Here is a 24171-nt window from a genome sequence, read left to right as displayed (position 1 = left end):
TAGGCTGATCGACGTCACCCCAACGACTCAAGAAAGACACATAGAGCAGAGTGAGAAATCATGTCCATGCCCGAAGCGGGATTCGAACCCGAAAGCTTCCTGGTACTAGGCTAACTTCTCGACCATCATACAGCCCAGTCGACAAATACTTTGATATAATTTAGGTACAGACACATTTTTCTACTAGCAGACGTAAAAAGAAGTAGCAGAAATGTAAACATATGATTTCAACAATTTTCATTTTCGTATTTAAATTTTATGAACCTTAAATTATAAAAAAAAAACTATTCAACATTTATAATAACAAATTCTATTAATAATTAAACATTAATTACTTCAAACATTGGCTTTTTAAAATGCTTCCAGGATCCAGATATTTATTGCTACGTTTCTATTAATTTGCGTCTGTGAACGCGGCATCTAGCAATCAAAATTCCTGCCTTTTTCCTTCTAGTAATGAGCGCAATTGTCTACTGCTTGATGACAATGAGAGTTTTAACCATCTGCTCATTTCTATAAGCCGAATTCGTTATTTATTGGCATTTTGACCCTTTCTGATTGCCTAGAGTGTTGTGTTCAAAAATGAATTGGATCTCTGCTCTGAATTGAAATTTCAATCGTTTCCTGACCACGATAAGCAGAATTTATGTCACCAGATGGATTTTATCGTCGAAGTTTTGGCTTTCCGACTAAATAACATGCTTAAATTAAATTAAAACTAGAGCTATATTCCAAAGCAAGTTACAATCGTTTTCTAAATGTTACAAGTAGCATTTATTAATTATTACGATCTGTGGAGAATGGATGTATGAATGGGTCCGTCCTGTAAACGGGTGTGACGTATGGGTGTAGTTGAAGTTGAATTCTCGGCTACAGATGGCGCCACTGGAAAACTAGAGCAACCGCACCCCTTGATTTAATGGCCTACGACAACAGCAACAACATTTATCATTGACCTCCATTAAAAGCCACTCGAAATTTCAATCAGTTCCTGGCATTAACTAGCAGACATAAAACTAACAAAAAAGTATTTAAATATTTAAAATCAAAAAAAAAAATTCAAACGCTACGTTTTTCAAGTGGATGGAAAAAGAAATCATAATTCTATTTTTGTCAGACCAAAACCGTAGCGCGCGTCACTTTAGCGATAGACTATTGTCAATATCAAAAATTTCCCTCGTCTTTCGCAAGTGATGAGCATCTCGTCTTTCGTTTTAGGTGTTAGGCGAATAGAATTTTTTCCCCTTTACAATCTATTTTAAAAAATATATTTTTCAATAATACCTGTTTTATTATTTTTTTGTTTCAAAACATTTCCAACAGTATTAATAGCATTACCTGATTAAAAACTTCTATCGCTTCAAAACCATACAAATTGGAAAAAGTCGACGATAGCCTGGTTGGTAAAGTGCCGGACTTGCGTTCAGGAAAACGGGAGTTCGAAACCAGCCAGCCGAACATTGTGACTTGCGCACGTTAAATCTGCCGGGTCAAAAAGTCACCCATGTTCTCATAACAAATTATACCTCTGGGGATACTGGTTTGAAGATTGATCGTTCTCTGGTTCAGGTCAAAATTACGATTTGTGGATGAATGTATGAATGAGTCCATCCTATAAAAGGCTGTGACGTATGGGGGTGACAGATGTCGAATTCTTGACCATAGATGGCGCCCCTGTAAATTACGAACAATGGCATCCCCAGTGCCTTAATGGTCTACAACAACAACATAACTTTAACAAAAGCAATGATTTTAAAAATACTTACTTCAGAATAATTAAAAGATTCCAAAAGAATGTCAATTTCTTCTGACTTCACATTTCCTTCTCTTTTTATAGAAACTTTGGATCTAGACACACTTGCTCTTTCATAGCTCGGATAGTTTCTTTCTAATACCAAAAGAAGGAAAAATATAATTGAAACAATCTTACAATTACTTCTTTGTTACTTAAGTACTCAGTAGCGATCCCTAAACTCAAGAGCAATTTTTTGTGTACTAGTAAATTTGAATATTATTATGATTATTGTTACAATAATTCATTGCCAGAATGATTAGTTTTTCAATAAAATCCATAGATAGATGATTATTATTTTTAGAATATTAAAAGTTTGACAGAATTAAAGAGTTAAGTCTAATGATATAAGAAAATGCACAACTTGCATCAATTGAAGTTAATCAAACTTATTTGCATAAAAGTAAAGCATACTAAAAATATGTAGGATAAAATTTAATGAATATCACTCATAAGATATAGTTTACAATTTACATTAAAACCAAGTACTCCCTTCTTAAGTACAACAAGTGCATTAATTCTACTTAAAATAAAGTTTAACCATCATTTTCCTTCTAGTGGAAATACGCAATAAAATAGATAGTGGTCGGAAAAATTAAAATATTTTTGTAGTTTACAACAACTAATTTGTTACAAATGTAGTTAACTGCAACTAATTTTTAAATGTAGTGACTACAAACTACTTTGGAATTTAGTAACTACTTCACTACTTTAAAGAGACGAAATTTGCTGAAGAACTTCATTTACACCTACGATCAAAAGGGTTTTGAATAAGAAATTCGCTTACATTAAATACAAAGGAATAATTAAGAAATATTTATTCGTGCTTACATGAGCCAGTTTCTTATTCCAAAACATTTTATTCGAATTTTTTAATTTCACCTTCAACTTCTTATGCCTTTTTCGACGGCTAATATTTGATTAAAGAAATGCTAAATTATCAAATACTTGCAATTTTTTTTATTGTTTAATGCTCTTTTATTTTCTCTGAAATTAAGTACATCGAAAAAACGTTCCCTCCCTCTTAAATAACATCAATATTTCACATAAATTCATATAAAAGTACTTTCTACTTACTAGATGATGTTATCATTGTTTTACTTTAAACTAACTTTTATATCTTTTGATATTTTCATATTTGACCTTTTGTATTTAATGTTTTGTATTTTATGTAGGGGAGAAGGGGGCACATGTGAACAGGGGGCGCATGTGAACATGGTATGTTTTACCAATATTATTTGAAATAAAAAACCTTGAAAAATTTTCAATTGATGGCAGTACTAGTCCTACCTCTCTGCAAAACTTTCAGAACAATGAGACATTTTGTTGTTCTATTCTGACAATTTCCTTATATCAGCTGGTGTTGTATATATTATAATCACTCGCTTCTTCAAGTGAAAGCATAGTATAAATCAACTAATAAACTAAAATTAACTATTGCAGACCATTATATGAACATTCAGGTAAGTTTATGACAATTATTTTTTTTTTTACCCAATTAAAAATTCTTTATTTTTCAAGTTAGGTTTAAGAAGGATGATGGGGCACTTGAGAACAAAACATCTGGGGCAGATGTGAACAGCTCACATGTGCCCCTACATAGTATTAAGATTATCATCCTCATTATATTATAAGTTTAAAAAATATGTATGCATCTAAAATTATTATTATTTGATTTTCCATAATTAATTTATTAATTTTTTCTTTAATTTTTTTATATTTTTTATTAAATGGTTGATCGCACATCACGCATATTAACTGATACACCTGAGAAAGACAGAATTGCTAAAGCTACAAATGAAAAGATAGAAAAAATGAAAAAAAAAAAGGAAGAAAGAGTATCAGAGAAAAAAGAAAAAGGCCCATTACAACTCCTGAGGAACATGAAGTTGCGAATAACCCAACTGCGGAAAAATTATTGTGCAGCTGAAAAATTATTTTCCTATTCACAGTACTGTTATACAATTTAAATTCACATAGTAAGCTACAAGCCCTTCAGTATAATGCGTATCTATATCTGTTATATTAAAGATTTTTTTCTTTGAAATATGATGATTGCTTTGTGTTTTTTATCTTGTTCATATGTGCCCCAGGCATGTTCACATGTGCCCCTATTGGGGGCACATGTGAACAATTGAAGTCATTTTTCTAAAATATCATAAAGTAAAGAAATATTTTATTGAAAAATCTCAAAAAATTCCATAAGACAAAGAAAAGTCTATTTAAACATATGGACTTCTTTACTGTGAAAAATTTATGATATTTTTTAAAAAATGAAGAAATAAAAAAATTTGTTCACATGTGCCCCCTCTCCCCTACTGCCTTATGTATTTTACTATTTTTATCTCACAACCTTTGGATTTTCGAAATCATTGTAGCATTCGATCCTCACACGGAGTTTCGCCTTGTGTTGGTGCTGTTTGTGTCTTGTTTTCAGGTTTGGTTTTAATCGACATGCTGCTGTGGATTTTACTATTTTTAATACTTGAGTCGTACTGTTTTTATTGACGACTCTTGGATGTTTTATCTGCTTGTTCTGACCTCTTTAAACAATTACTTATTAGGACCTGTTAGCCTATTTTAATAATTAATGTTTAATTTTTAATATTTTCTTACGGTTTTTAATTTGTCATTATCTGCCTTTGAATTATAAGGGTCGGTTGACCTACCACTAAAATAGTTGCATTGACACAACTAACGGTTATTTAAAAAAATAAACCTTAAATTAAAACTTTTTTTTAAAGATAAAAAGGTACATAGCTATTAATTTTTCTGTTACTAACCCGATGTAGCTTTATAAGCAGTGATATCTCCAAATAAAATTCCATTTAAGGATTTAAATACTGTTTTTGAAACATTTTGAAAAATAAACATTAAATTAAAACTTTTTTTTAAAGAGAAAAAGGTACATAGCAATTAAATTTTTTGTTACTGACCCGATTTAGCTTTACAAGCAGTGCCATCTCCAAATAAAGTTCCTTCTGTTTGAATATACACTCTTGCTCCTCTTCCACGACCACGCCCTCTATCTCGTGGCTCCCTATACTTAGCATCGTCTCTAAATGGCAATTCGTCAAAAGCCTCTTTGTCACTAGAAATAAATCAATTGAACAAAATATGCTTAAGCTCTTTGAAATAGCATACGTAAATAATTGCACAGTTATAACAAAAACGTATGATTACATGAAGTCGTGCTTCTTACCTTGACCACACTCCAAGTGAGGTGGTTTTTATTACCCAAATTACTCTGACTCTTAGAGCTTTATTTCCATATAAAATTAACCTTTAACTGTATGTTAATGAGACTGGCAAATGCTGCGAGCGAACATTTCGTCAAAGTGGCAAAATAAGTATCAGCATTTCTTCAAAGAAATGAACTTCATCAAATGTAAAGAAATATTTTGTCATACTACTTGTCAATCTCCCACTATGCACTGCAATGAGATTCCTTAAACATTTTCGTTTCTTATTTGGGAGTTCACGTTTCGTCACAAATCACGTAATTTCGTGACAAAATGAATCTAAAAAAATTCATGAAACGCAGCTCAAGGGTTACTGTGAAAAAAAAAGTGAGAGATTTATTTCTGAGGATATGTTTAACTGTATGTTGTGGTTGATTTTGTTTACATTGCAATCACAACATAATAGAAAGCCCCAATCTCCGAAAAACTTTTTTTTCCCTGGAAATAAGTTAAATAATCCTCCAACTGAGTCAAACAATACTTATGGTAATTATGAATTTCTCATTTAATTGTACAGGAATACTTCGATTGATACCATTGCGCTTAACTTTTCCTATATTCACTGCTTAATATGTATTTTGATTTCTTATTAATGAAACCAAAATAGAATGAATATATAATGAGAAAAACTCCCTGCATAGGATTCAAAAAGCTTTAATATCATAAAAAGTAATATTTTTTGACAATGTGAAGAATGTAATATTTCAATAAAATATGAAGAAAACTATCCCCAAAATGTTAAACCATTTTCTTTTTTTCGCTTCTTTGTTTCCGAAAATTTATAGAATCCTAAAAAATAAAGTCCTCCCTACACTACCAATACTGTTACATAGAATCCATACCGTAACATTTTAAGATGCATCAGATACTGACAGAGATTAATTTTTACATCTTGAAAGAGTCAAAGCATGAAGCGTTAAACTTTATACTAAAAAAGTTAGTAAAATACATTATTAAATAAATTATTTAAATCATACGATATAATTCAAACTAGAAAACATTTTTTTATTATTATTTGAGCAATTCACTTGCAGTATATTGAACGGGAAATGCAGGCGTATCACAGACATTTCCAATTGCGTTCGATTTGTCGATAATCATAACTAGAGATTAAAAAAATAAGTTCTTTTATACCACCTCAATTGTTGCCAATTTCCTCATCTTTCTTTGATAAAATTACTTCTGATATTACCATTATTACCCAAACACAATTAATACTAAAGGCTTCTTCGGAAATTAAGAACTGTCAAATATGTAATCAAACAAACAAGTTTTTCATTTCGATATTTTCCAATACAAACATGTTTTTCCTTCTACTACAAACATGTTTTTCATTTCGATATTTTCCAATAATACTTATAATGGAATTGTAAAAAAAAAAATGAAATAAAATCAATACACTTTTAAAATATTAAAAATGATAGACTGAATATCATAACAAATTGCCTCTTAAAATGCGTTGGATATAATATCTGTAATGAAATAAAATTCATTGTATTCCAAATTGAATGCACTAGCAAAAAATATATGTCGTCTTTTTCAAAACATGCCACAAAATGAATGCAAATCATTTGATCAATTTTTTAATCGATAAATACTTCGTCTGGCATATTCTTCTCTAACGTTTTTTTAATAATTTTGTTGGAATCATGCTCATTAAGTGTTTTTTTTTTTCGATTATAAATCAGTCAGATAAAGTTGAAGATCGTTATAAAAGAACATGTAAAACGACATTTTAGTGAATTTGAGAAAATTTTAGAAACTTAGAATATTAGTTACAAATGAATATTTTATAAAATATTAGAAATGATAGACTGAATGTCATAACAAATTGCCTCTTAAAATGCGTTGGATATTATATCTGTAATGAAATAAAATACATTGTATTCCAAATTGAATGCACTAGCAATAAAATAAATGTCGTCTTTTTCAAAACATGTCACAAAATGAATGCAAATCGTTTGATCAATTTTTTAATCGATAAATGCTTCGTTTGACGTATTCTTCTCTAACGTTTTTTTTTAATAATTTTGTTGGAATCATACTCATGAAGTGTTTTTTTTTCGATTATAAAATCAGTCAGATAAAGTTGAAGATCGTTATAAAAGAATATGTAAAACGATATTTTAGTGAATTTGAGAAAATTTTAGAAACTTAGAATATTAGTTACAAGGGAATATTTTAAAACATCTTTTTCGTTGAAAACAGTTCCATTTAATAATTTATAAAATTAAATTAATGTTTTACTTTCACAGATTATTAAACGATATTCTAAAGGTTCGCAAATACCAGAGTGTTTCCAAATTATTACTTATCATGTCCTTCATTCTAAACTCTTCAATTGGGTATAATATAGCCTACGTCACAGGTTGTGTTGTTCCTACTAAATTTAACCCATGAACGGCATTTTCTGCGAGCCTAGCTTCAAGCCACAAATAAACAAACGAAGTGTTCGATCGTTTAAATAGCTGCTCGCCAGATTTTATTGCATTATAAAGAAAAGTTATTGAAACTAAATACAACTAAATAAACAACAACAACTAAAACAAATAACAACAACTACTAATAACAATAACTAAATAAACAACAACTAAATTCCATTCGTTTAGCATTGCGTCATATGTTGTTCCTACTAAATCGAAGTAGTTGTGTTTTTTTCATATTATACCCAATTGTATGACCTTAATAAATTAATAGATATGTAGAATCTGTTTAATAATTTTGAAGAATAAATTAATCTTCTACAATTGCACGTAACTAAACACTCCCAATGTCCACAAATGTAAGTATTTTAAAAATTTTCCATTGTTTATCATTTTGAGCTCTTCAATTGCATAGCCATAATAAAAATACGCATATACAGAAACCATTTAATAGTTTGGATGAATAAATAAAAATTCTTTGCCTACAGGTAACTAAAACTTCTCAATGCCCTAAAATATGAGTATTTTATAATTTCGCCGTAACACGTTTACATTCTTCAATTGCATAGCCATAATAAAAATATTCATATACATAAACTATTTATTGTTTGGATGAATAAATAAAAGTTCTTCGCCCAGAGATAACTAAAAGCTATCAATGCCCTCATATGTGAGTATTTCCAGATAACTACTCAACATGCTTTTCATTATAAACTCTTCAATTATTCGGCTTTAAAGAAATACGCATATACAGAAACCATTTAATAGTTTGGATGAAGAAGTAAAAGTTCTTCGCCTACAAGTAACTGAAAACTATATATTTCTTCAAATGTGAAAGCTATATATTCCTTCAAATATTCCTTCAAATGTGTGTTTCTTAACATGTTCTTCATTCCAAGCCCGTAGACTGATTTTACAGTAGAATAGAAATACGGATATACAGAATCCATCTAATAACTTGGTAGAATGTTCCACAGTTACAGGCAACTGTTTAATAACAGTTACAGACAACTAAAAGATATTTCCAGGAATTACAAATGTGCGTATTTTCAAAATGTTACTTAACATGTTCTTTGATTCAAGCTTTTCAAATGTGCGACCATAGTAAAAATACGGACCTACAGAATCCACTTAATAACTTAATAACTAGAATACATCTATGTTCCACACTTACACGTAATTAAGCAGATGTGAGAATTTTCAAATTAATATAATCTTCATTCAAAGCTCTTCAATTATACAGACACGATAAAAATACGGATATAAAAAAATACATTTAATCACTTGGAAGAACTTGTTAATGCTTTTTGCTTAAAGGTAACTAAAAAAAATGTCAATGCTCACAAATATCGTGAGTATTTTCAAATGTTACTTTTCATTTATGAAGACAATGGCATTTACAGCAAAGTAATAAACAAATTACAATTATAAAGTAGATATTTAAAAAAAATCAAAAGCATTATGATGAATTAATTATGTTAATTGCTGTATAAATGCCTTGGATACCACACACTTAATTGACTCTAATTTAATCACTTCATTATCTAAATTAAATATAAAAAATATGTATGAAACATGTTATGCTTTTGAAATACTACAAAACACAGACTACAAAACATCAGGTGGCTTTCTTTCCAATCAATAAAAGCAATTGCTCTGTAATGGGCACATCAATGCGACTAGCTTCTTCTTTCAACTTTGTGACTCTAATGGATACTATGTCATATTCATCCACTTTAATATTCTTTCGTATTGATCGGTGGATTTCTTCCTAAACAATCAATCAACACACTCCCTCATGTTCTAAAGGAACACAAATTAGGTCACGAATACAAACTCTTCAATTTATTGAGGTAAACTTAATCGAACAGGGGAGTTATGTTCATTACAGTTGACGAACTCGTGAACAAGGATTATTCCGTTTACATGCAGCTTTGATCGAGGACTACAGGGTGAGAAACGAATTTTTTTACCAAAACCTTTCTTAAACATAAGAGTTATTTTTATTTCCACAGAACACATTACGTATGACTTGTTTCAAATAAATTATTGAAAAATATTGTTTGCTTGACCAAACGGATAAAACGATAGTTAAAAAAGGTTTGTTTCCACCATATCGCCATTTTTTAGAGTCTGTATAACAGGAATCACAAACGACTGTTTCACATTCGTCAAAAACGCAACGTTTCTCATCGAACATTTTTTCTCATGATGTTTGGCTTTATGTTTTTCGCGCATTTTTTCTCATCGAACGTTTTTTCTCATAATGTTTGGCTTCATGTTTTTCGAGCAATTTTTATTATCGAACGTTTTTTCTCATGATGTTTGGCTTTATGTTTTCCGCGCATTTTTTCTCATCGAACGTTTTTCTCATGACGTTTGCCTTGATGTCTTTCACGCATTTTCTTCTCATTGAGCGTTTTTTCTCATAACTTTTACTTTGATGTTTTAACTTCGTTTCTTTCTTAATAAACATCTTTTCTCATTACGCTTGCCTTGATGGCTTCCTCTCATCGAGCGTTTTTTCTCATGACGTTTGCCTTGATGTCTTTCTCACGTTTTTCCTCATTGAACGTTTTTCTGGTTTTTCTCATTGGACGTTTTTTCTCATGACGTTGGCCTTGATGTCTTTCTCACATTTTTTTTTCATTGGACATTTTTCTCAAAACTTTTGCCTTGATGTATTTCACGCATTTTTTTTTCTCATTGAGAGTTTTTTCTCATAACGTTTACTTTGATGTTTTTCTTTCATTTTCTACTTAATAAACGTTTTTTCTCTTTATATTTGCCTTCATGGTTTCCTCTCATCGAGCTTTTTTTCTCATGACGTTTACCTTGATGTCTTTCTCACATTTTTTCTAATTGAACGTTTTTTTTCTCATTGGACGTTTTTCTCATAACGTTTGTCATGATGTTTTTCTCACGTTCTTTCTCATTGAACGTTTCTTCTCTTGGTGTTTGCCTTGATGTTTCTCACACGTTTTTTTTCGCATCTGACGTTTTTTCTCGTGACGTTTGCCTTAATGCTTTTTTCACACTTTTTTCATCGCATCTGAGGTAGGAAGAGATTGTATATAACGTCTAGTGTTCAAAAAGGAAATGACTCATTTCATCCCCATGTATTAATTGTAAAGTCCAACAGTGTTATAAACTAATTCGGTTGCAAAACTCAAAAGGAACTGAAACAAAATAAACGCTAAATGATCATTTAGTGGCCTCTTAACTGTCAGACTCGTACTTATGAAAAGAAGACAGCGAGCCAGTGCATTAAAAAAATAATAGTTTTAAAATTATTTATATATTTATATAAATTTATTGTAAAATGGCAAATAATTTCAGAAATCCTTTTGAATTCTTTTTTTTTTTTTTTTTTCATGATTTTCGTTGTTAGAAATTCACTATTTTCATGCTGTCAAAAGTTTGGTTTCAAAATATACAATCACGGGAAAAAACGGATCAATCCTATAACTTTTAAACTGTTAGTTGGATTTTCATTCTGTAAAGTGCTTTAGTAATATCTCTCTGAAAACTCTAAAAATAAGCAGAATAGTTAACCATAAAAGTGGCGAAATATGCTCTTTTTTGTCAAACAATGCTCTTTTTCTAAAAAATAATACTTTTTTCATAGAATTCGGCTTTCTCCTTCCCAAAATACGGAGCAGACAAAATTTTGAAAAGCTTTCGTTTATTGTTTAACCGCTTATATAGGTTCAAAAATTGGTTACTTTAATGTGTCATGTTTCTCTTCATGTCTTTTAATAGATTAGTGAAATGACAAAAATTCGTTCGCAAAAATTTTTAAGCCTTCAGCAGAAAGACAAATGCGTATTTTAAAGAAAAGGTGTTTAAAAACTAATTTAAAAAAATGAACTATAGAATGTATTTGTATTTAGTATTTATTACTCCATTTTGAGATTACATCGCCAAATTGCAGCACATCAGTCATTTATTTTTTGAATGCAAGAGCTAAATAGTATCTATTCCTCGTCTGAGCTAAATAGTATCTATTCCTCGTCTGATAACGCCTAAAGTTTCATTTCTCTCTTTGTTGCTTCCAATCCCATGTGGGATAGCGCAGCGGAGCTATACCAGATCCATGAGGCCGTGAGTCTTCAGAAAATCGAGGAAAAGGAGAGGTCTCTCAAGAACCTCTTCCATGGTGACATCCAGGCAATCAAATAGATGGGGAGGACTAGCCCCACTGGAGTTGCACTTTTTACCAGCTGGAAAAAAACAAGTTGGAAATTTCTCTCTTTAAAAGCCTTTTCTAATAGTGCATTTTTAATGCGTGCGAGTTAAATGAAAAAAAACCCATCTAAATTCTAGGAATAATATACATTTAATACGGCAAGACCAAATAGTCAAATAATAAGAAAAAACTTTTTTTTTCTTCCTAGTTTTTGTTTGAGGAAAGAAAATGTTACTATCACTATCTATTTAATTTATTAATTTGGGGTCAGATTTACATCTCAGTGCCGATTGATAGGTTTACTTAATAAATAACTCAAATCTTGCTACTACTTTTCATTTATTTCTTTAATTTGGCCTTGGGGTTAGATTTACATCCCAGTGCCGATTGATACGTTTACGCAATGAATAACTCAAACCTTGCTACTACTTTTCATTTATTTCTTTAATTTGGCCTTGGGGTTAGATTTACATCCCAGTGCCGATTGATACGTTTACGCAATGAATAACTCAAATCTTGCTACTACTTTTCATTTATTTCTTTAATTTGGCCTTGGGGTTAGATTTACATCCCAGTGCCGATTGATACGTTTACGCAATGAATAACTCAAACCTTGCTACTACTTTTCATTTATTTCTTTAATTTGGCCTTGGGGTTAGATTTACATCCCAGTGCCGATTGATACGTTTACGCAATGAATAACTCAAATCTTGCTACTACTTTTCATTTATTTCTTTAATTTGGCCTTGGGGTTAGATTTACATCCCAGTGCCGATTGATACGTTTACGCAATGAATAACTCAAACCTTGCTACTACTTTTCATTTATTTCTTTAATTTGGGGTCAGATTTGCATCCTTGTGCCGATTGATAGATTTACGCAATGAATAACTCAAATCTTGCTACTACTTTTCATTTATTTCCTTAATCTGGGATCAGTTTTACCTATCCGTGTAAGTTGACAAGTTTACGGAATGAATAACTATGAAAAAAAATTTATCAATTTTTATTTATTTATTTAATTTGGGGTAGCATTTACTTTACTATAATCAATAGTAAAATTTATGCTATGAATTACTTAAAGGGCAGCTCGATTACTGGGTGACGCTTAAAATCTGTTTCAACCAATACCAAAAATTGGCGATGTTCCATATTTGAAGCCAAAAGTTCATTTTTCTTTGTCGTCGTCAGAACTTCATGAAATTTGATTTTATGAGTTATTTTTGTGCGTTAAATAATTCAAAGTAATAAAAAAATTTATTTATTTCTTCCGAAAAAAATATATGCGTTTTTGCGTCAAAATAAGCATATTTCGTCACGGTTACAATTGATTGTTATACATAATTTAAGAGAGTTCCTTGAGATATTGCCATAACACTTTACAGAATGAAAATCCGACCAACTATTCGAAAGATATTAGGGTAATCCGTTTTTCTTATTCCTTCTTTCTTTCTTTTTTTACTGGCTGTACATTTAGTATCAGTTTCCCGAACAAAGAAATATGCATCAGTTTCTTAAGAAAAATATCGCTTTCTTAAACGAAAAAATTAATTTTATTTTATTTTATTTATTTTTGTGATATCTGGAACACAATTAAACAAAATTAAACATTGAATAATCAGTCACAAAAGTATATGCCATTGATTTTCATTAAATTTTTTAATCATATTATTCCTATTTATCAACGCATTGCACTTCACATAGCTTTGACAATATCAATTAGAATAAATTGGCATTTTCGAGTCACGGAAAAATTATATTTTTGAAATTAGAAATTCAACTTAAAAATTTAACAAAAATTTATTTTGGTACGTAAAAAAAGATTTTTTTCCTTAATTTGAAAATTTGTAATAACTTCTAAGTTATGAGTTTGACAACAATGCAATAAAACTTTGAGTGATTTATTAAAACTAGATATTATCAAAATTACACATTTAAACTTAATTTTAATGAAATAAGAAACCTGCTTTCAAAGAAGTTCGAATTTCACTTACATTTTTTCTTTCTTCACTTCCGTTCGTTTCTGTGGAATTTTTGGTGCAATCGTTTTCTTTCTTGACAGCACATTATGTATTTTAACAGGTGGTAATCTATAAAATACATCAAACAACTCAAATGTTAGAAGAGAACAATTTTAAATATTTTGGAATACTAAAAGTATGGAACACTACTAAGATAATTTAATGGTAAAAAGTGTACTAGGAACAGATATAAATCACCTCTAAGTTCAAAAGCATCAATGATACATATACAGTGCCGAAATAAAAAACGGACCACCCTGAATAACTTTTGATCCGAAGATCGGACTTTCACGTTCTAGGACTTAATCTTAGAAGTCTGAGGGTGTGACCTCGAATATGCTAATTAACTAGTGCAGATTATATTTTAAGTTATGAAATCGGACACAAAAACGTACTTCTTCTGAATAATCATGCCTTTTTTGTAGACGGGTTCGGATTTCTGACCCCAAAATATATGGGATAGTCTCAATCTGGGTAATATGGTCCCCATAGGTTTGTCAGGAGAGCGGTCCAAAGTTTGATCCCTTTAATGTTAATTTTATTTTTTGCATATTTCGAAATACCTCGAAAACTTATTAAGCAAATTAAAGAAATTTGCATCCAACTATAAAATTCGTTCATCCAAAGATAATCCCATGCAAAATATAACTTTTAGTTAATATTTATTGTTTTTAATTGTTTTATTTAATAATGGTCGAAAAAGCTTTAAACTGTAAAGTATAAAATATTTTACATAAATTTAAAGGATGTAAATTTACGTGACAAAATACAAAATTTGAACAGAATCGGTCGAATAGTTCCAGAGAAATCGAATTTTAAAGAAGGCCTTACTATTTAAAACATTTTCGACCATTATTAAATAAAACAATAAAGATAATAAATATTTACTATAACTTATATTTTTTAAATGGAATTATCTTCGGACAAACGAATTTTATAGTTTTGTGTGAAAAATTTTCAATTCGATTTAAAGGTTCTCGAGATATGACGAAATACGCAAAAAATAAAATTAACATTAAGGGATCCAAATTTTGGACAGCTCTTTCGACCAAACTATGGGGACCAAATTTCGCAGATTGCTGCTACTCCTTATAATTCGGAAGTCAGAAATTCGAATTCGTCGGGAAAAACAGGAATATTTATTCAGAGAAAGTACGTTTTTTTGTCTAATTTCGTAACTTAAAATATCGTCTACACTAATTAATTAGCATATTTGAGGTTACCTCCTCGAACCATTAAAAATGAGTTTTAGAACGTTATGATACGATTATTAGTTCAAAAGTTATTCAGGTTAGTCCGTTTATTTATTTATTTACTTATCATTCGTTTTTTTTCGGCACTGTTAAAAACTTAATTCACATTAGGATACAAATGTCATTGTTTAACGCTTTTTGTCGCAGCAAACCCTTCCCGCTCATGGCCGCTCACCAGCGCCCACGATTGCTTGATTTATCATAACTAACTGAATCATATTAGATTACTCATGATAAACAGTTAAATAAACCAAAATTAAAACTTATTCTATTAAAATTATCCCAAAATGCTCTGTTCTGTTAAAACAGATTTAGTCTTAAATTCTATCAGAATAAAATTTAAATCTAATCATTTTGCTTAATTACTATTGCAACTTTTATTCACAAGACTTTTTTTTTTTAAAAATTATTTAATTTTTAGTTACTATAAAAACTCGTTAAATCTTTTCCACCAACGAGATTATTTAGCAATAGTGCGTTAAGTTATTATTAATTTTCTTGACAATTAGAGAAAAAAAAACTTTTTGTAACAATTTTTATTTCGTATGTTGACTGTAGATAGTTATATATAAAATATATCATATAAATATTATTTATCAAAAACTAAGCATAACTTATTTCCCGTTTAATGATTGTAAAATGGTTATTCAATAAATGTTGCGTAATGAGTGTATATTATTAGACTGTCTAGACAAATTCTACCGAATTAGACTGTCACCATTATTTCCATCCATTTTAATAAAAATGTAGCTGAAATGGCAACTTAAGTTGAATATATAAATTGCATAACAGTAAAAAATAATTAAAGGTAGCATAAGCCAGTGTATATTAAATACTTTTGTTAAACAAAAATAACAAAAAAATACAGTTAAATAAGAGATAAGCAAATAATTTACAGGTATATACTGTTAGATCATTATTTTCATTAATAGAGAGATTTTGCAGTTTTACGTATCATCCCTCACTCTCCCATGCGTAAGCTTGAGTGGAACTGCGCATGCTTGCTAACTATTTCATTACTTTTTTAATATTTATTAGGCGCACTTCACCGACATTGGAGCATCTGAAGTGAACATGCTTAGTTACTTCCTAACTTAACGTACGAGAGCATGCGAGATAATACGTAAAACTGCGAAATCTCTCTATTATTATGCTGATGAACTTGACAATCAAAAGTTTTCGGTTCTTATTTGTTGATTAAGGATCCCATCACATAATTTGTCTTTCCAACAAGAATGTCAATGATGAGAAACGATTTTAGACTTCTCTTTTTATGTTATTCCGATACATGTAAAATTTAATAATTATGTTTCGTTAATGTGAACGACTACTTCTTAAATTAAATCACTTGATTTGGAAAGACTATCCTAGAACGCTTTAGTCTTTTCTCCATTTTTTTTCTTTGGAAAAAAGGGGCGTTTGAAAACGGCGATATCGTTTGTTTTCCGTTTGAGATGAGAACACTACTCACAAGGGAAACTAGGGAAGTGTGACTCGCCAATTTTGAAATAAACTAGTGGGGTGTATGCCTTATGAGGAAGAATTTTAGGGGGCAGCATTCGTTTCGGCCCATAGAAGGTCCTATGAGAGATAAAAAATAATTCAATATATAGAAAAATCAGTATTTTATTACTTCAATGCAGACTACTAGTTATTGTAATTGTCCTATACTCCGATTAATTTGTAATTAATTGGGTAATTAATTACTTTCACGTACTATATAATGCATATTTATTGTTAAAATTTATTTTGAAAATTTTATGTATCTGCAGTTTTTCAGAAAAACCTGTTAGGTTAATTTTAAAAAAAAATTGACATCAAATTATTGAAATTTTTTTTTTCCAAAAATCTTTCCAAATTAATTGGAGTATGTAATTGCAAATAAATTAATTAATTAATAATTTCTGATTAATTTATTAATTAAAAAATTAATTAATTATCCAATTAATTACAAATTAATTGGATTATGAGACAATTACAATAACTAATAGTCTGCATTGAAGTAATAAAATACCGATTTTTCCATATATTGAATTATTTTTTATCTCTCACAAGACCTTCTATGGGCCGAAACGAATGTTGCCCTCTAAAATTGTTTCTCATAAGGCATACATCCCACTAGTTTATTTCAAAATTGGTGAGTCACACTTCCCTAGTTTCCCTTGTCAGTTAAAGATGCGCTTAAAACCACTTGAATCACTGATCCGAATCCTTTGACTCGAATCACTAATCAGAATAACATGATTCAAATTAAGTGGTCAGAATCACTTAATTCAAAAAGCATTTCGAATCACGATTCGAATCAATGGTTCAGATTGCTTTTGAAATCATTTGATTCGAATCTCGGATTTAAATCCCTGATCCGAATCAATTCAATCTAATTGGTGATTGATCACTGATCTGAATTGCATGATTCTGATCTATGATTGGAACTACATGATTCAAATAATCACTTCACTCACTTCATTCGAATCACTGATTTGAATCACATGATTTGAATCAGTGATCTGAATCACTTGATTCAAATCACTGGTCGAATCCGCCATGATTTGAATAAGTTATTTGAATCACTTGTTTCAATTCAAAGATCCAAAGCGTTTAACACGAATTATGGATCCGAATCACTTGATTCGAATCCCTGATCTGAATCACTTGATGTGGAAAAACTATCCTAGAATGGAATACTTTAGTATTTTCTCCATTCCCCCCCCCTTAAATGGGAAATGGGGATGAGTTTAAAATTTTCAAAACAGTACATTCCAGTTCATAAAAGCTTTGCTTTAAAACTTGGTATTTTCTTAGTTTAATTATCATAGTTTCATAAAAGAAGTCTCCTAATATCCAATTGTGCTCCTTAAATTTTCCTATTAAACTAAAGAAATCTCCTTTAAATGCATTAATAATACAAAAAGTTTGATTAATACATATTAAAACAGAATCATAATAAAGTAAAATATATATATCAGACTCTGAAAAGCTTAAAATCTTCTAATTCTTAAAAACTTTAATTATTATAACGGAAACGTGTTGGATCGTACGCTAATTGGAAAACCAGGCTCATTTCATCTGTAGATATCATTTCTTAAGCCTATTGATGGAGTCTTGTAAACATTGCAAAGTGACTTGGGCAATTTGCAAAATGCTACATTTTCCAGTTACCTTGATACAAATACGTATAAAAAAAGTATATGCAATAATGTTCAATGTACACACACGCATATCATTACTTATTCAATTGTAGATAAAGTTGTTTTATATTGCTTTAAATACTACAAATTTTCCTTTTGAACTTCCATAAAATAAAATTTACCTTCCCGTAACTAAGATATTGAGTTAAAACTGATCAATGATTTCGAAATTGTAATTACTTATTACTTATGTAAGAAAATACAACAAAAGTAAAATGTATTAGACAGTTCCAGCCTCTTATAATAGAAGATAATTTTAAAGGTATTATTAAACATAATGCGTGTAATTTGAATGTTATATGTTAGACCATTTATATTATAGACAAGTGTTATTTAGAAATTTAAATGACAATGTAAGTGGTTAAATAATTATATGAATAATGTATTATTTATAGATAAAAAACAATTCATTATAACAGGTTAAATTAAAAGAAGAAAAAGCGAAGACAATTGGTAGAAATTTTTTTCATGCGCAATGAATAATTGATTTTTCTACCAACATAACTAACTCAAAAGGTAATTATATTCTCAACTATGATTTTCAATTCAAAGAGAATTAGAAAATGTGATTAGAAATATTTATATCAATAATAAATGTATTGTGTAAAGTACTTTTAGAATCCAAATCAAAACAATAACATTTCCGTAATTATCTCAACAATTCTGAACAAATTATTTTATGCATGTTAACAGTGATAAGTTTCAGATGGAAATAATGCATTATTTTAAAAGCAGTTACTGTTTTTGAAAATGATGCATCAATTTAATGATTAATCATTTACATAATTGCATCATTTTTAAATTAAGGTATCATAACAACAGCGAACAGGAATATTTAATGTTTTACAATGGCTAGGAGACCCCACACCTCGCTCGCTTCGCTCTCCAACCCTCATAAATGCTTTGTAATTATCTTTGTTTCTCGTAATGAAACAGAAATTTTATTAGAAAAGTAAAATTTATTCCATTTTATACATTCTATTGTTACTTGAAACGCTATTCATTCATTCATTTATTTCCTTTATCCATTCATTCATACCATTTATTCCATTCAACTCATTCAATTCCATTCTACTCAATTCATTCATTTGATTCCTTAATTCTATTACACTTATTCATTCATTTCATTTCATTATAATAAATTAATACAAATTACAAAATGCGTTTAATAAAAATTATGCGTCAGAGGGTTAAGAGATTTAGGGCCTTGCTTAGTTTAGCGAAGGCCTCTTTTGTGCTAGAAAATCTTGCTCAAATTACAGTTTACCATCTCATACGAAAAGTATAACTTGAGAAAACAATCTGAAATAATAATCGTCGATATTAATACAAAACATGATTAAAACTAATGATATATTTGCAAGAAGTCTTTTGAGAAGCTGAAATATCGTTCCAATTTATGATATACTCTTAGTAGAAAGGCCGGGATAGCCTAGTTGGTAGAGCACTGGGCCCATGTCCAAGAGTTCGTGGGTTCGATCCCAGTCGGCCGAAGACTCCCCGTGTAGTAAATGGTGACTGATGCACGTTAGATCTGTCGAGACTCAAAGTCCTCCATGTTCCCATAACAAGTCATACCTCTGGGGGTACTGATGCAGGAGTTTCCTTGTCTTCTGGATTAGGTCAAAATTACAAGACTACGGAGTTGAACATTAGTAGTCGTAAACCCAAGATTGGGTCTGCTGTTGAACAACGGTTATAAAATAAGATACTCTTAGTAGAGAGCCGCGATAACTCAGGGGATAGAGCTTTCGCCTTCCAGTGAGGCAAACCGAGTTCGAATCCCAGTCGATACGAATTCCGAATCCGGCTTGCACCGACCACAGTGCTGACGTGAAATATCCTCAGTGGTAGACGAATCACGGGTCAGAATCCCCTTGCAGTCAGGTTAACCGTGGGAGGTTCTCGTGATATTCCCTTCCATGTAACGCAAATGAGGGTTAGCTCCACTAAAAAGTCCTCCACGAAGGCAAATTTTTCCCAATACTCTATCCAGGAGTCCCCTTGTCTTCTGGATTGGGTTCAAAATTACAAGCTACGGAGTTGGACATTAGTAGTCGTAAACTCAAAATTGGGTCGGCTGTTCAACGACGGTTGTAAAATAATATTTAAAGTACTCTTTGTAAATATAATAAGCGTCTAAAAGTTATGTGCTTTCCTCACTCTCTACACACCGGTCACCTACACATCCAGTCTCCGTTACCATGACTACGTCAAATTTTTTTTTACTGAGATTTGCCAAAACCATGGCAACAGAGAAAGTGAAAATATGAAGAGTAGGGAAATCGCGCATAATCTTGAGATGTCAATTCTATTTACAAATTGTAGAGTGAAATACCAAATTTTCAAGATTGTTTAAACTACCTTCCACCACGAACTTTAACACCTCCACGACGTCCTATACCAGCTTTTCTTATGGATTCTATGGTGGAGGAAGACATACTAGAAAACTCAGGATTCATCTTTCTTCTTTTAATGCCTGTGGTTTAAAAAACAACGCCGCATATTATTACCTTTATTTTATCCATAGTGTAATTTCAATACTTATAATACAATTTTGCACTTTTTCTAAATTGTTCCAAACATAATAGTAAAAACAAGACTTAAATCTAAGTTTTATTGTATCTAAGATTGTTACGTTAGTTATAGCATCTGAAGTGTTACATCTTCACTTTGATTAATTTTTATAAAACTTGAAATAAAATTGAGAAAAAACCTGTAATACGTAGTATGTTATGTATTTCTGAAGCTCGCAAAATGTGGAAAAAAAAATTTTTATTTTATTTTATTTTATTTTATTTTATTGAATGGTATACAAATTTTTACATTTTTAATTTTTCAACTTTATAGAACAAAATCCGAAATTTGAGCAAAATTGGTCAAATAACTCTTAAAAAATAAAAGTTTTAAAAAATATATATAAATATTTTTTTATTATTTTATAATTCGGAAACTATTTGACCGATTTCGTTCAATTTTTTGTTAAAGTTTGTCATTTAAGGCTACACAGTTCAAAATGGTGCAACTCGTTAATGCCTAGACACAAAAAGTGGTCTTTATGTGAAAAACATCTTAAGGATAAAAAGTGGTAGTACATATTTGTTTATGTCAGGCGGATATTTCATTCATTTGCCTAACATTTAGCTTCAAAAAAGTTGACTAAATACCCAAATATAAAAATTTATATTCCAAGTAAAATGTGGTAGACCTAACTACCATGTTTCTGCACAATCTTATGAATGACATCCCTGTACTATCACTTTTTATTTCTCTGAAGAAGGAATTCGTGCTTTTAAATTGGCACTAGGCTAAAATGTGTTAAAACGAATAGTAAAAAAATATGTTTGGACAAACGAACTTAGGATTCAGGAGGTATGACGAAGAAAGGAAAATGTCTATTAGAAGCTCCATTTTTTCAACCAGTCTCCAGACATTCCGATTAATCCCTTTCCCAATATTTTAAGGGTCCAAAATCTAAATCGGCTGAACAATTGATAATAAGTACGTTTTTACGTCCGATTTCATAACTTGATCAATACTTAGCACTAATTAGCAAGTTTGCGGTTACAACTTTAAATCATTAAGATTGGCATTTAGTGACTTAATCTGTGAAAATCCGATGTTTAGAACGAAAGTTATTAGGGTTTTTTTTCCTCCTTGCAGTTCATAAGTAGGTAGGTACTTTATTTACGTCGCATTAGAACTGCACAATGGGCTATTGGCGACGGTCTGGGAAACATCCCTGAGCATGAAACGAAGATATGCCATCGCACTTTTGATCCTCTGCAGAGGGGATCCCTGCTTCGATAGCCCAATAACCTGTACGAGAAGTCAAGCGCTTTATGGTAGAAGAGTTTAACGAGGACAGATACCGCACATCCTCGGTCCCTACGTTGGCTGATCAAAGTGATCACCCACCTGTTTAATGACCGCAGCCAGTGATGCTTGCCTTCGGTGTTCTACGGGGAGCGTGCCTTTTCGATCAGTCCACCCTTGCTGTTCTTATCGAATATTTGTTTAAACTTGAACTATAGTGGGTTTCCCAATTATATCCCATATGCATTTTTATAATAACATATTGAGAGTGGTTTCATTATTTTTCCCATTATTCTTTGTAGATTACAAAAAGCAAAAGATCTAAGCAAATAAGATATTGTTTCGAACGTAGTTTTTTTATTTTTTATTTATTTAATTTTTTTTTTTTTTTTTTTTGCAGTAAATCGAATGACACTAAAACAAAGTCAACAGAACGAATAATTCAAAAGTTATAAAAGTTATTTATGTAAATAAAAGTACAGTTTTGTATTTATACCTAATTACACGACTGAAAGTGTTAAATAGACAATGGAAAGTCAATGAATTCCTGAAAAGCCTGCTCCACAGCATTTTTGGAATTAAATTTTCTTATGAAAAAAAAATTCCAAATTTAGAAAGAAATGGTCGTCAGTGGGGGATGGGCATAGTGTGTGTGGATGAAGATGGAGTTCCGATTTCGATTGCTGTAGATTTGCCAGAGTTCCGATTTCGATTGCTGTAGATTTGCCATAGTCTTTTATGCTATGTGTGGTTTTGCGATGTCATGCAATAAGACAGGACACTATCTGATGACCATCTAGACTGTTTTTCGTTTTTCTTTGTTTTAGTTACATACAGTAACCTGCAATATATTGTGATCGATGAGCCAGGTTCCTTAAAATCATAATGGATCAGCAACTGCGCTAGAGCACCACACTGTTCTTTTTTTTTTTTTGGTGAATAATGTGTAGTGTTTTGGAGTGTGGTTAGGTGATTCATCCTTGTTCAACGTCAACCAACATTAAAGCTAAGTAACAGTAGAGCCAAATACACAGTTAATGCTCTGCGTTTCCATATTGCCAAGTAGGAACCTTTTAATAAAATTGTTTAGAACGTGTTTTAATATTTTTAGAACTTGACTCTTTAAGTAGGCAAGGTATTAACTTTTCAAAAAAGCAAACAAAAAAAACGGTAAAATATTTAGCCAACGTTAAATTAAAATATACAACCTACAAATTTCCCCCTAGACGGCCTAATAATCAACTAATCAAAAATACCAGGAACTAACGAAAAAAATCTGTGATTTTAGAAAAAATTAGGGAAGTGACAACTATTCGAAACTGGGCTTTAATCAAATTTGGAAAAATTCGTTCAATCAAATTCGCTTTTTTCAACCGGCAGACGTGAATTTACATTTTGTGATCGTATGATAGATGTCATACTAGTTGGAATTAATTTTATTGGAAGTCATAATATTCAGGTTAATGAATTAATTAATAATTGTTTATGTTGGAAAAATACTATTACAAGCGTAAACACAAAAAAAAATTATTTTTAATAAAATTATTTGAATTCTTTACGTCTCCAAGTCTATCGACTGAAATTAATAGAATTGTTGGTATTTTTGCTGAGATCCGTAAATAAGTTTTGGTGACTGAGTGCAGACATAAGTAGATATTATTTTAAAAGCTACAACCTGCCAAAAACTGAAAATACATGAAAAATTATAAGATTTCAAAATTTTACACTTCATTTTGTCTTTAATTTACAAAGAAAAAATTCGTCTTTTTTTTCATTTATTTATTTATATTTATTTTATTTGTTTATTTATTTTTTTGAAGAAAAAAAAACAAAATTAGGGCAACAGAAGGAAATCCAATAATATTTATAACTTATATATTAATATAGCTACCCTTTATAATCTGGTTTCATAGCACGAAAGATCTTTATAATAAAATCAAGTTTAAATTTGAAAATAAAAACATAATGTTAAAAATAAGATTTAACCAGTTACCGAACTTTTATACATAAATTCATAATTAGAGATCAATCATTAATTTTAAACACATTCCTAAACTACTGAATTCTTCTTTTTTACATATTCATTACTCGAAGAAATATTATACATATACAAGAAAGGTACTTACTTTTAAACCAGAGAAATATTCTTTTTCTGAAATCTTAATTCAAGATAATCTTAAAATAATTTTAATTTTACAACTTCTGAAAACAGTATTTGGGTGATTTAAGAAACATGATGCCAGAAGTG

The 24171-nt window shown here is 30.3% G+C and overlaps 1 protein-coding gene across 1 annotated transcript in view; it reads right to left on the bottom strand.

The window, feature by feature from the left end:
- LOC107452125 (uncharacterized) overlaps positions 1–24171 on the bottom strand; it is a 34545-nt gene extending 10374 nt beyond the window's left edge. The window contains exons 1-5 of the mRNA XM_016068441.4: positions 24050–24171; positions 20472–20586; positions 13640–13735; positions 4729–4883; positions 1767–1888 (exon numbers count right to left, since the gene is read on the bottom strand). Of these exons, the coding sequence (XP_015923927.3) occupies positions 1767–1888; positions 4729–4883; positions 13640–13735; positions 20472–20569 (471 nt within the window). The 5' untranslated portion in view covers positions 20570–20586; positions 24050–24171. The remainder of the gene's footprint in view (positions 1–1766; positions 1889–4728; positions 4884–13639; positions 13736–20471; positions 20587–24049) is intronic.

Source organism: Parasteatoda tepidariorum, chromosome 1 (genome assembly GCF_982258835.1).
Source record: "Parasteatoda tepidariorum strain Cologne lab strain chromosome 1, Ptep-v5.0, whole genome shotgun sequence".
Classification (NCBI taxonomy): domain Eukaryota; kingdom Metazoa; phylum Arthropoda; class Arachnida; order Araneae; family Theridiidae; genus Parasteatoda; species Parasteatoda tepidariorum.
The sequence above is the reverse complement of the archived record's forward strand: the minus strand, read 5'-3'. Positions and strand labels throughout refer to the sequence as shown.